This window comes from Simochromis diagramma, unplaced genomic scaffold, assembly GCF_900408965.1.
Source record: "Simochromis diagramma unplaced genomic scaffold, fSimDia1.1 OVJJ01000596.1, whole genome shotgun sequence".
In the NCBI taxonomy this organism is placed as follows: Eukaryota; Metazoa; Chordata; class Actinopteri; order Cichliformes; family Cichlidae; genus Simochromis; species Simochromis diagramma.
The window spans coordinates 2,318,192-2,331,118 of record NW_024387245.1 but is presented as its reverse complement, the minus strand read 5'-3'; the positions used below and the strand labels follow the sequence as shown (position 1 = coordinate 2,331,118).

At 42.4% G+C, this 12,927-nt stretch overlaps 1 protein-coding gene across 1 annotated transcript in view; it reads right to left on the bottom strand.

Moving 5' to 3' along the window:
• Positions 1–5,159: 5,159 nt before the first annotated feature.
• Positions 5,160–12,927, bottom strand: part of meis1b (Meis homeobox 1 b) — a 77,452-nt gene continuing 69,684 nt past the window's right edge. Inside the window, exons 11-13 of the mRNA XM_040000994.1 lie at positions 12,735–12,824; positions 11,996–12,093; positions 5,160–7,123 (exon numbers count right to left, since the gene is read on the bottom strand). Coding sequence (XP_039856928.1) covers positions 12,035–12,093; positions 12,735–12,824 — 149 coding nt within the window. The 3' untranslated portion in view covers positions 5,160–7,123; positions 11,996–12,034. The remainder of the gene's footprint in view (positions 7,124–11,995; positions 12,094–12,734; positions 12,825–12,927) is intronic.

Sequence of the window (12,927 nt, the reverse complement as noted above, 5' to 3'; positions counted from 1 at the left end):
TTAGATTTTTCAAATTAGGCCAGTGGTGGGGTGCTTTTTGACACCCATCCAAAAACAGTGTTTTATCCTGACACCGCGTACCATTTACTGTGTCCACGTCTCTTCTTTCGGTGACTCGAACTTCCAGATGAAGGGCTCACGGTTTCGTGTTTCAGGGGATCAAAATTCTGGGAAAATATTTAATTAACTATTGAATTGATGGAAAAGATAAGAAGAAAAAAAGGAACATGTTGAGTTTAATGCAGTACTTTACAGGCAGTAAACGGATGGTTTTAAAGTATTTGCCCTGTTCTGTGTCAGAGACCGCATGGGCAATGGAGGGCGTGTGCTTGGGGAGCGGTAGGTCGCATTATTAGATCAGACCGCACCAGGTGAACTGTGAGGAGTCGACACCCCCCACCTGCCAACCCAGTGCTCCTCTGGCTCATCTGACCTGCCCTGCCTGATGCTGCTAAGGTGACCTTCCAAACAGAGATGGAGAGAGAGGGGGGCGAGGGGAGGAGGTGAGTATTGAGAAAGGTGCTGACAGAAACATCTCTGGTTATGAACTAGTCGCGGTTTGCTTCCAGGGAAGCAAACCGCGACTAGTTCCGCTGGAAAGGTGTGCTGCCAGCGGCCTCTCCTTCCCCGCAGCCGGAGCACCTAGCGGGGAACACACGGAGGCCAAAAACATGATATCCAAAGCACCGGATGTCTCTGGTAATAAGCTGCAGAGAAGAGAAACACACCACACAGCCACAAGAGATCCAGAACTTAAGATTCCTGGTCTGAATGAGCTGTGTAGTTTCTCCGCAAACCAGTAGCTTAAGTATTTACCTTGTATCTCTCTGCGCCAGGCTCTCTGTCACTGCCTGTGTCTAGCACACTCTAGCACGCATGTCTCTAATTCTTGGCTCACATATCCACACTCATACCTGCTGACAAGCCCTCCCTGTGCGCCATGACGCGCAGCGCGTTCACTGCAAGATTGCAGAACTTCATCCAGCAGTCGCAGCTGTCACGTCTTCCACAGAAACCAAACTAGGACGTTTACAACGAGCCTGGAAAATGATATGTATATTTCTGTTGTAAGCCAGTGAAATATTCAAAAGAAGCGAAGCAAGCTTTACATTCATGCTTGAGTCATTTCCAATTTTCTCCAGATACTTTTAACGTGTGACTGTATATGTGCGACAGCTGAAGATATAGAAAACTTTCGACAACTTTCGTACTTCAGTGCGTCTTTTTTCATAACTTTTTAGTTACTTTTCCCTTTGAACAGGTGATTTATTTTTCAGATGAAAACCTCTAAATGTTTTCTGTACAAATAAAATCAAAACATTTTTAAAAGTTGTCTTAAATCGGGTTTATTTGGAAAATCAAAATGAGCTTTTTAACAGAATTTACCTATGCTCTTTATTAACTACGATGCACGTAATAGCAAATTTGCTTGCCATGTGCGTGAAGGTGGGGGCCACGCCAGTTCTTCACGTCATAGTAATTATGTCGGTATTCCTTAAGGTTGTTTGGAAAAGGTTAGTATCGCATTTTGTTTGACGCAGGGGCCTCAGTCGGGCTCTGAAACCGGATCTCATGACTTCACCCCCCCGACAAGAACCTCTGCTAAAGGCATCGTCTGAACCGAAGCTAGTGCGAGATCTCAAACTTTATAATACCAAAGTCATGATTTCTGACCACGGAGCAAACAGCACTTCATCATCAGCTACATTATGCAGCCTGAAATAACTTTTCATTTGTTTCTTGCACGCGCTTAAGGTCGATTTGAACGCTCAAACCAAGAGAGCAGATTGTTATAGATAAGTTTAATCACCAAAACTTATATGACTATTAAAGACTGATGCCCAAAAGCCCAGAGCTGTGCGCTTAAATTCAGAGTCTCGTTTGTCAGATGTAATGGAACTGATAACAAAAGGCTTAATCGCGTTACTTTCCCTCTCCTTTCTCTCCTTTGCATTTATATTTATTTATTTCTTTTTTCTGCTGTGGCTTAGGGTTAAACAAATGAAACGCGCAGTTTCTCCCCTCCTCTTCTTCCTCGCTGCTATGTAAAACCTCAGAGGGGAGCAGACGAGAACGTTACTTATTCTGAAAGCAGAGAGGCTGCAGATAATGAGAGCCTGGTTGCATTAAATGGACAAACAGCAATCCGGCATCTCCTGACCCCTCGATGCTCCTCTCGGCTCCATTGATCATCCCCCCCTTATGAGATAATGCAATTACAAACATCAATAAGGAGCTGCGAGGGGAATCATTATGTGGTGACAGTGATAAATGATGCTGCAGAAAATAGCGGGCTCCTCTCAAACAATCCGTGCGCCCAAGGGGCTTTTGAGGGCCGGGGCCCCGTCGCCAAGGAGACAGATGACATCCAAAATGGCCCCTGCTCAACAGTCATCCTCTCTTCTTTTTCCTGTCTCGCTCTCTTTCTCCCACCAACCAACAGATTTTTCTTTTCTCTCCCCCCTTTTTCTTCCTTCTTTTGTTTCCAAACCAGCTGCCACGCGACGTTTGCAAGTGGAGGAGGTTTTTTTTTTTTTTTTTTTGGTTTGGTGTTGTGTTTTTTTTCGGAGGGGGTGTTGGAAAGTTTGGAAACTGCGGTGCAATTTGTGTTCTTGTTCGTATTGATTTCATTAAGTAGCTAGATATTGACACATCACCGCAGCTATATATGTATTTCCTGTGCAATGATTTTCGCTTTGGAAACTATAGAAAATTGATTGATGCAGTATTGCATTGCTGGGAGCTCATGTCATATCTATTCTTTAAGCTTTTCCCTTCGAATTGGGACCTGTGCTTGTGAAAGACGACGGTAATAAAGGGCACTTAATTAATCAGCATTTAAAAACCTGGTTCGCGTAAAGAAAGAGAAAAATAAAATAACGTGCAGTGTTTTAATTTTAAGCAAGTACTTTTAGTCTTATGGCTTCAAGGCCTAAGTTGTTATTTTATTTGTTTTATTATTTTTAAAAGATACATTTATTTAAAAAGAAAACCTCAAGACTTGTGTTATTTTTAGAACCAAATTTCCACAGACATTCCAGTAATTTCCAGTTTGTGTACACGCTTTAAATGAAGAAATTTAGAATGAAATAAAAAATAAAATTAGTTCCATCTCATTAGGTATCGAGAAATGCAGTTTGACAAGGTCGTCGTTTAGGAATAAGTGACTAAAAGGTGTTTTAGGGTGAAAACACACACACACTGCCGCCGAGATTTGTCATGGCTTGTATCGTAACACGGAACAAGAGGCACAGGGTTGCTTGTTCCCTGCTTCAAACATAAAGACACATAAATGTTTGCGTTGTGGGAGGAAGACAGGCCTGCCCGGACACCTCATGCTCTGGAACATATTTCTGCTCCATTCATTACTCTGACGATTCACTTCGCGGTCAGACTGTGTTTGTAAGACAGAGAGGAGTGGTTAGGCCTAAAATCATCATTAGCTACCAATTACGTTATAAACGCACAGTTTTTGAAATTAACACAGGCGAAACTTCGCGTGGTTTCATGAGTAAAAAAAGTGACAGCAGGTCAGTCAGAAGGCGTTTTGCATTAAAATCTCAAGAGTTTGATATATAGGTCAGCTGTGAAAAAAATATTCAGAGAGACCCTGAATCTCTTTAATGTAAAGGCGTTTTGCACTTCCTAAAAAAAGAGAACACATTTAGGCTATTAGTGCGCACAGTGGAGAAACATATTTCTGGATACCTTTACGCAAACACGTTTATATCACGTCAAGCACCGAGTCTTCTAAATATTTACAAATGTTAAAATGTCAACAGGGTGTAAGAAAAGCTAAAAAATTATTTCAATAATTGGATCAAAAATATTTATGATTAATCAGACGTTACTTGTCTGTTTTTAAGACAACTGTATTCTTTATATATAAATACTGGTATTAAATTCAGGGATGATTGTCAGCGACAGTTATTTCTGTCACCTGGTACTTATACTTATACTTATTCATATAATAAGAAACATCTGCTTTTCCCATTAAACATAGGGATGGCACGGTATTGATTCATTCAAAACAAATTTATTTTGAATGCACTTTTGCTGTGCTCTCTTTTGATGCAGCCACGCGCTCCTTGTAACCTGTCTTTGATTTTCTACTTTTATCACGTGGCCAAAAAGTGTTTTGGTACGCTTTGCGTCCGTGCGTAAAAGGAGATGTGGTACTGTGCGCCATCTCCAAACGTCCCTGCCCCAGACAGTTACCAGGCCTCCCTAAAGAGGGCAGTCAAGCATGGGCTTTCTCCTCTTGTCTCCACAGCTCCCAGCGGCTACAGGCTTAGGAATTCACATTTCACAGCCTCGGATTTTCCAGCCATGGTGGAGAGGCGAAGCAATTAAAACGTCGCCCGGGTTTTTTAAGAGCGTGTCTTTTTTCCCTTTTCCCTTCTTTAGTGTAAATAGCGTTCACTTCGGCAAAGGCAGTAAAAACACAATAGTTGCTCGGAGGAGTGATAGAGAGAAAGAAGGGTAGAGTATTGATTTATACGCACATATTGTTATGGATAAAACAGACTCTCTCTTGTTCGCGGGTATGAGTGGGGGGGGGGGGGGGGGGGAGAGACATTGACTTTGGGATGCAGGGCTGCTCTCTGAAATGTATCAATTAGAAAAAGAACTCGCTCGCTCGGCTCTTACGCGCTCGCCTGCTCAATCGGCTCAGCCTTTTTCTCCTGAAGCGCGTAGTATCCCGGAGACAACCTCGGCTGCAGAGCGCCGGGCTTCATGCGGAGCCCTTTGACTGCGGGCAACAAGGCATGAGGGAGAACTAATCACCCCATTTACACGTTTGTAGCAATTTTACCTAAATGAATTTTAATGCTAAATGAAGGATAATTCGCTTTCTTATCGAGACCCTCTTTCCTCTCTTCTCTTCTGTGTGAGAAAATTACAGCATAACGCATGCATTAGCTGCACATTATCCGCAGCAATGGGAGGAGGGTTGACTTAAGTGCATGTTCTTTAAGTATAAATGATCCTCTACCTTTCTTTAGTGGGCATTTGACATGTTTGTGACTAATCTAGTTTAACAAAAATCAGTTGAGGTTATTTGCTTTTTTTTTTTGTTAAAACTCCTAAACGACTAATAATGTGTTTTATATGTCATACCTGTGTATCGGAAGATAATTTGAGACTATAGTTAGGAATTCTGTTATTTGACAAAAAGTATTTATTTACAACACAGATGTACATATACACCCTTCAAAGGAAAAGCATACGAAACATGTCTTCAAATGAATCTTAAAGATGTGCGTAATACATGTATGAAGCAATGGATAATGGAAGCATTGATAGCACACACACACACACACTCATTCTCATACATGCACGGTACCCCTCACATGCATCCTGACACGCACAGTGACTTTTACATTCTCTCCTGTCTGTTGATCAGCATTACATCATCTGGTTAAATCAAAATGAATGGACTGTGGCATAAATGGTGTTTCCCCATAGCCTTTGCCTCTCCCTGTTATCAGGCTGCATCAAACGAAAAGGGGAAGAGAATCCATTGGCCATGCAAGTGTTCAACCATGTGACATAAACATCACTAAAACACTGCAAATAGACTTCCAGAAGCCCTCAATCACAGACACACATGGAGAAAAACAGGAAACAACATGTTTGTGGGACACACACACTTGTAGTTTCCCATCCACAATGATTTTTTTAGATTGTTTGTGAGCATAAACAGGAGTTGTGTATCATGTCTGTTCCCCATCTTTACAATTACACTGTTTCTTTATAAAACAAACCAACAAAAAAAAAAACAAACAAAAAAACACAGCATAGTGGCAACCAGATTAAAAATCTTGTTTGTCCAAAATGTTAGCTACTAGAAATTTTGTGTAGCTCGAGTTCACTGAGGTTGGATATTAAATGAGCTTGATTACCCCCAAACATCATCAGAATTTTTTTTATACTAATAGAAACAGTCCACCAGTAGAGGAGGATATAATAAAATGATATGAAAATAATATTAATTTTAAAAAAAATATGGAGTGACAAGGTGTAGACAATGTAACATAAATACAATTAGCTGCACCAGCTTTTGCTGTGTGTTCCATGAAAGGGCTGTGTGTCCTATGCAGAGGAAAAAAGATCTCAGTCAGTATTGTACTCCAAGCAATCCAAATAAAGGCCCTTCAAGAAATGACGGATTGATCGAATTGTTCATTTATTTACTTTTTGCTTTTAAAACTGCAGTGTGATTGAGTAGGGAGAGGGGACAGGAGGTCAAATTTGATGGAGAGACGGCGCTCACACACAGTGTGGAAAAGAAACAGAAAAAAAACAGAAAAAAAAAGAGGAAAAAAGTTCACATCCTTTTTTAAAAAAATCTATTAGAAACAACATAATATGCAGAACAATACAATAGCATTTACAATACTTAAATTCCCAGTTCTTGTGAGAGTCCAGCGTAATTTTACAACAGTATACAGTATATTTTCTTTCTCCACTTGCTTCCCATACTAGGGGTTGATATAGTTATACTTTTAATTTCATTACTCTTGCTTTCCCTCCTTCCAGGTTTCAATCCACTATATTATTTAAAGGGCACCTCTTTTGCTTTGTTAGTGTCTTATCAGATACAGACATTGGCTTCTCTTTGGTCCAATTCCATCGTCCCAAAGAGTGGAGTGCTCCTCACAGGAAGTCTCTTTTGTTTGCCAAAGAGTCAAGACTAAATCAACAGGTGCCACATTCACCAAGGGTACAGGCAAATAGCCCAGCATGTCTTGTGGGTCATGTACGTTTGCAATCACAATCACTTTAATGGAGGAATCCATGTTAACTGGGTGGGCAGCAGCAGGGTGGGCGAGGTCTGGTGCCCTCCAGAGAAGAAGCAGGAGTCTGTCAGGACAGGGGTTCATCTGACTGGAGTGAAGTTTGGTTTTCTATGTATCACCTTTGCTAGATATATAGACGAGGATTGTTGGCAGTCATGGAAGTTCCCATGCTGCAGATACCAGCCAAATAAAATGTGTTGGATCTTGGAGGTGAACAGAGGGACTGCCATTTGTTGTCCCCATCAGGAAGTCCGGAAGTCCCCCTCCATAGCTCTATAGGCCTCTGTGAGACACAAGATCCCCTGGTTTGCCCTGCGCGTCTATGGAAAGAGAAGATGAAAATGGTTAATGGTTTTCCACTAAAAAATGTCTTCTGTATGAAGTTTTTTTTTTTTTAAAAACTCCACTATATTTGGAAATGTTAGTCAGGTCATAAAAATATTAAGACTGGAGCGAGTTAGCATACTGCCTGCACCACATGGGCAGAAAATATTTAACTACAAAATATATGAAATTGACATTAACTGATCATTTAATACAACACTGGGTCACATCATACTTGCTCTCACGTTACACTTATAGTATGTGAACACTGAAACAGTATAGTATGTCGCAACTACTGCAAACTCAAAGTAGTGTTAATCTGGGTCAGAAAAAGACCAAACTGTGGCCTTCACTGACACTGTGTGGCTGTATGAGTGAGAGGGAGCGCATTGGAAGGTTTAGTGAGTTAATCCTACACCAGCAGTAATGCTTCTTTAACAGTAGGAGAGGACTTAGAAACTAAACACACATGATCGACTTGAAGTGATACCAAGGCCTGTGCTTAGCATTTCCTGGATAATCTCTTTAACTGGACTCTGAGAAAACTTAAAATTACCTTTTGATTGTTCGCCAGTCAACATTTGATTAATGATGACTACATAAGACTATTTCAGGTCAGTACTAACATGGCATGCAGTTTAATCTTGCTTTAAAGTGTAATATGCCTGGACAAGACTTGTTTGTGTCACATATTAACCAAAACAACTTAAACTGGTGCAACCTGCTGCACACCATCAAACCTGCTCATACAATAGAAAAACTATGTAAAGAAAACCATCTTTACCGGCACCTCTCACTGCATTCCTCTCTTTAAAGCCAACAAAAGCAGTAATCTATCTTTGCAAGTGGAAAGTCACCATTGAGGATCTGCGGCCATTGTAGTCAAAAACCAAAGGAGAGGTGAGGCTCGCAGTCGCCTGTCACCTGAGTATGCCCCGGGCCTGTCCACGTGTTCACCACACAAATGAGAGGACCACTACAGATGACACAAAGGAAGGCAGGGAACAGGACAAGGAGGTGCAGCGGGAGTAGGACAATAGAGAAGTGAACGCAAGGGCCCTCGATTGTTGTTCCCCTCATACATCATTTTTCACCTGAAGAGAAAAGGCGCCACTTGCGTAAGGGAAGGGTGAGCTATTATGTTAGCTGTGTTAGATTCATTTACCTTGTTTTCAAGGGAGGGGGTGGTAGGAGTTATTCAGCCAGTGGCATCCAGCCTGTAACCTTTCTATTTTGAAACATAACCTGTGGCACTACCATAAATCAAACTATTATGGATGCGACTTTAAAAGCAGCACAGGCCAGTGTTAAGGAAATGATCTATGAAATTTCCATAACATTAAATATCTACGATGCAGTTTTTGGAAAAGGGTAGTAGAAATCAGAAAGCATACTGTATGTCTAATAACCACAGGACAACAATCCATTCATCTGTTGATTCTCGCCCTTAGTTTGTTTGGCTTTCTTACAGTTTCTCCCCCTGGTTAACAAGATTGTCCTCATTACTGCGGTAAATACATGTCAAGGGTCTAATAAATGGTATGCGTGCTTGAGAGAGAGCACACGTTGCTAATAAGGTTTTTCAGTTAATAAGCCAATCAATACATTGAGCTGGAACCCTCATTTCTTAGCCTCTGAGAAGGATTCCAGAGGGGCCAAATCAACAGTGACACACATTCACATGGACAATACAAGGGGGCGCAAAATCCCCATTGGGACCTGTTTTTTTCCTCTTTTTTCCCCCCAGTGTTCGTTTATAGTAAAAGTTCATCCAGCAGAAAAATAAGTTTAGGGTGGGGTGGAGGGGGTGACAGTGGGAAGGTTTGTGGTAGTTGATGAGATGAGGGAAGGGATCTTGACCTCTGCGTAGAAGGTTAACAAATTTGTGCTTAATGATTGGAGCAATGAATCCTGGGACAAAGGGTCTCCAGCCAAGACTGGCAGCAAAGGGGTTACAGACAGTGTTCACTCAAGCATTCTGCCCGACATTTTGGGAAAAGCTCCAAGTGGGCAGGCCCAGAAAAATTCCATACGCTCTGTGCTATAATTAATTGTCATGAAACTAAAAATTACAGTTTTCCGGGGCTACCCCTGGCTAATTTTGTGGAAGAGAAAAAGCAAGGGGGAGGAAGAAGGGAAAGGGGGTGTGGGTCATCTGAGAGTCACTCTTGTCACTATCAAAGGCTCAGTTCACTTCTGCTTCAGTTGCTGGACTTCATCTCTGCTGACAGGTGTATTGTTTCGCAAGGGGATAGAAGCTCTGTAATCATCATTGGGTGGAAAGCATAATGCTCTTCACTAAGCAGGACTAATTGGCTTTAGTTTTAACTAATGTTGCAATGTGACTGCTAGGCACACCTTCTGTATCAACGCTCAGCACTCCTCAGCACAATAACCGCTCAATTTAGCCCCGCGGAAACAAAATCTCAACTCTGCTAATGAAAATTGCTTATAAAATATAATGAACCTGTGCTCTCTTAATCAAATAAGATAACCGCGCCCCCGCCCCCCCATGTAATAACCTATTAATTTAATTGGTCATGAAAGAATATAACACATCACTTACATTTAATTGACCTAGAAAGGAAAATAGCAATATTTGACAGAGACAAGCTAGAAGCTAGTAATGGCTAGCTGATGAAGCTGTAAAGAAACGTTCCGTTTGTGAAGAAAAGTAGAAATATTTCTGTCACCATCCCTCTCCCATCTACTCTCTTCTTCCCTCCCTCATTCCTTCCTTCCTCCCTTTACCCCTCCCCTCTTTTCATTTACTCTTTTCTCTCTCGCCATCTCTTTATTCGCCCCTCCCTCTTTCTCCCTCTTTTTTTCCTTCCTCTGTCTACTCGTCTTCTATGTGCTTTGCCTGTCTCGCGGAGGATTCCTCTGGTGGCCCAATTACGAGATTCAGCAGGCAAATTGAGGCTGTTTAAAGCAAGGTCTGCTGGGAAGGCTAGCAGCTGCTTGAAAGAGGCTGCTTGGACACAGCGAACCAGCCCTGATGTTTACACACTTGCACATAAACAGACACACATGTCTCATTCTGAGGCATACTCTTTCTATTACAGTGTCTTCCAGCTTTTCAAACCTGGAATATGCCATTTGACGCAAGAATGTCTGCTATTGTTTCAGTTGTGGACATTTGTGACAGAAACAAGGGTGATATATTTTCACTATAGCACACACAAGCACACGCGTTGTGTGGAGGGTTAATGGTCTCTATTTTTGTAAACTGAATAAGTCAAATCCATTGGTCACACCTCTAGTGATGGCATATTTAATTTGGATCTAGTCAATTAGGCCCAGCTAAGCTCCATACCCTGCTGGCTACCTCCTCCATTTTTGCACTAGTTTGTGTCCCCTCCCTGTGCCAGGAGTAATCCTATTACCATACACACACATGCACATACATGCACACAGTTATAAACACCCACATTCAGCACATGTATGTATTTCACAATGTTTGTGTATAGTATCCATGTAGCCAGAAAGGCTGGCACACACAGGTATGCGCACATATGGCGTACAAACGGGCTAATTCGTACACATACACACATATAACAATGATGTTTACTGCGATTGGACCCATAGCCACTTTATACACACTGTGCACTGTGACAACACCAAGCCTGTATACATCCAGAATTATGTGGGAGTCTGTTTGGCCCTGGGGCGAAAGAGAGAAGGAAGGAAAGAGAAGGAAGGAAAGAGAGGGAAGGAAAGAGAAGGGGGATTGGGGGGGAGGGGGGTGAGAGAAAGAGAAAGAAAGAGAGAGAGAGGGCAAGAGAATTAGAGAGAAACAGAGAAAAAGGTGTTGTGTGAAAGAGATGGAGGAGCAAAATTGACAGTGAGAAAAACCACAAAGAGGGAGTGAGACAGAGCAAGCATTAGAAAGACAGAGGGAATGGAAGGGTTGGGTTGGGGGTGGGGGTGGCACGGGAGGGGTGGGGGGGGCTCCTCTAGCTGGTTAGTGTGTGTATTAATGTGGCTCATGCATCAACAGCAACCCGGCAGATTTATGACACTTAAGGGGCGCTCACTTCTCGCTCTCTTTCTCTCTCCCTCTCCTTGCACCACAACTGCTTACATTTTTGCCAATCAGTCAGTTGCCATAGCAACGTCGTACCTGCCCCCCAATTTCCCCCACCCCATCGCACCACCAACTCCCTGTCCCAACCCATCCCCGCCTTCCTTCCTCCTCATCACCCTCTCTCTCCTCCTCTCTGCCCCATGTTTAATTTAAAAAAAAAATGTGGACAAAACAGTTCATATAGAATAGAATTTTTTGTAATTATCATCAGTGAATATTGCATGACAGCTTTTCACCTGCCTTCCTTTCTCTCATTCTCCCCCCCCCCCCCCCCTTAAACCTTCTTCTCTTATCTCCCCTGCCTGACATATAAAAAAAAAGGTCTTGTAGCTTTTGGATATGTGAGAAAGTGAAGCAGCTACACGCACATGCACAGGCATTACATACACAAAGAGTTACAAGGTTGTGATCAAAGGCTCTTATCACCAGACCAAGGGGTGGGAGAGTTAGACAGAGAGTAACAGAGAAAAATCAGCCTGGGAAGAAAAGGAGTCTGTTTGTAACAAAAACCCATTTGCTTAAAAAAAAAAAAAAAAGCCTAAATATATCAGTTTGGAAAATAGCCATTTTCCAAACAGTGACCTTTGACATATCACAGACACTCCCATTGTACTTATTTTTTTGTAATTATCTTGTGGGAGAATATTTCTACTGTAAATTGCACCCTCCATACTTCCTCGTGGTGAACTGTATTTTAATAATATACTCCAAGTCCAAAAAAGTCTTGGGCAAGAAAGCCTGTGTGTTTGTGTGTGTGTGACAAAGTGAGCATATTACTTACATCCCCCTGTGTGTTGTGATTGGTCGCACTGGAGTAGGGCTACATGTAGTGCCACTGACCTTCCATGCCCATGTTCATGCCCATTCCACCCATTGGTCCTAAGAAACAGAGATAAGTTGTTAATTTTTTATTTATTTAATCCAAGTGTAACTAGGAAATGGTTTGCAGACACCGAGCGAAATAATATGATGGTTTAACTGTGACAGACAACATGCTGGATCTGCCGTGGTGAGGTGTGTGAAGGTGATGGGGAGGAGTGAGGGGTGGTTAAGTAGCCTGGCAGTTTATCCAAACCTGCTGACTTTGAGTGGAGGGTGCGATAGGGTTAGGGACTTGGGAGAATCCCAGAAAACAGGGGATAGAGGAGGAGGAGAGGAGCTTAAGGACAAACTCTGGGATTAAACCTGATGGCGTGAGAGAGAGGGACTGTGTGAGAAGGAGTAGGAGTGAGGAAGGAGAGGGTTGTGTAATGTGATTGACCACACCTGTTCTGGTGTATTCGGGGAGGGCTAGATAACAGTGTGTTTGTGTATGTAGTGCGTGTATCCTCATTCTGGTGTAGGAGCATTGCACAGCATAAACTTAAAATACTAAACAGCAAACAGAGACAAAAAAAAGTCAAGAATGACGCTGGTAACATAAGAATCGAGAAGACAAAGGCAAGAAGATGAGCTGAGAAAGGAAAGATGGGAAGAGCAAGAGAGGAAAGAAAGGGACAGACACGCTGCGCAAGCCTTACCAGGTGGTCTGATTCCCATGTGCTGCTGGCCGTCCATGACGAAACCCCCCATCGGCTGGCCATCTGGATTGTAGGGAGCTCCTTGACTTACTGTGGATGGAAGAGAAGACAGGGAGGAAGGGAACAGAGTGGTCAATTAGTGCTTTTAATTAAGGCTCAGTGGCCGAGGCGGGATCATCTGTTGACTGGTGCA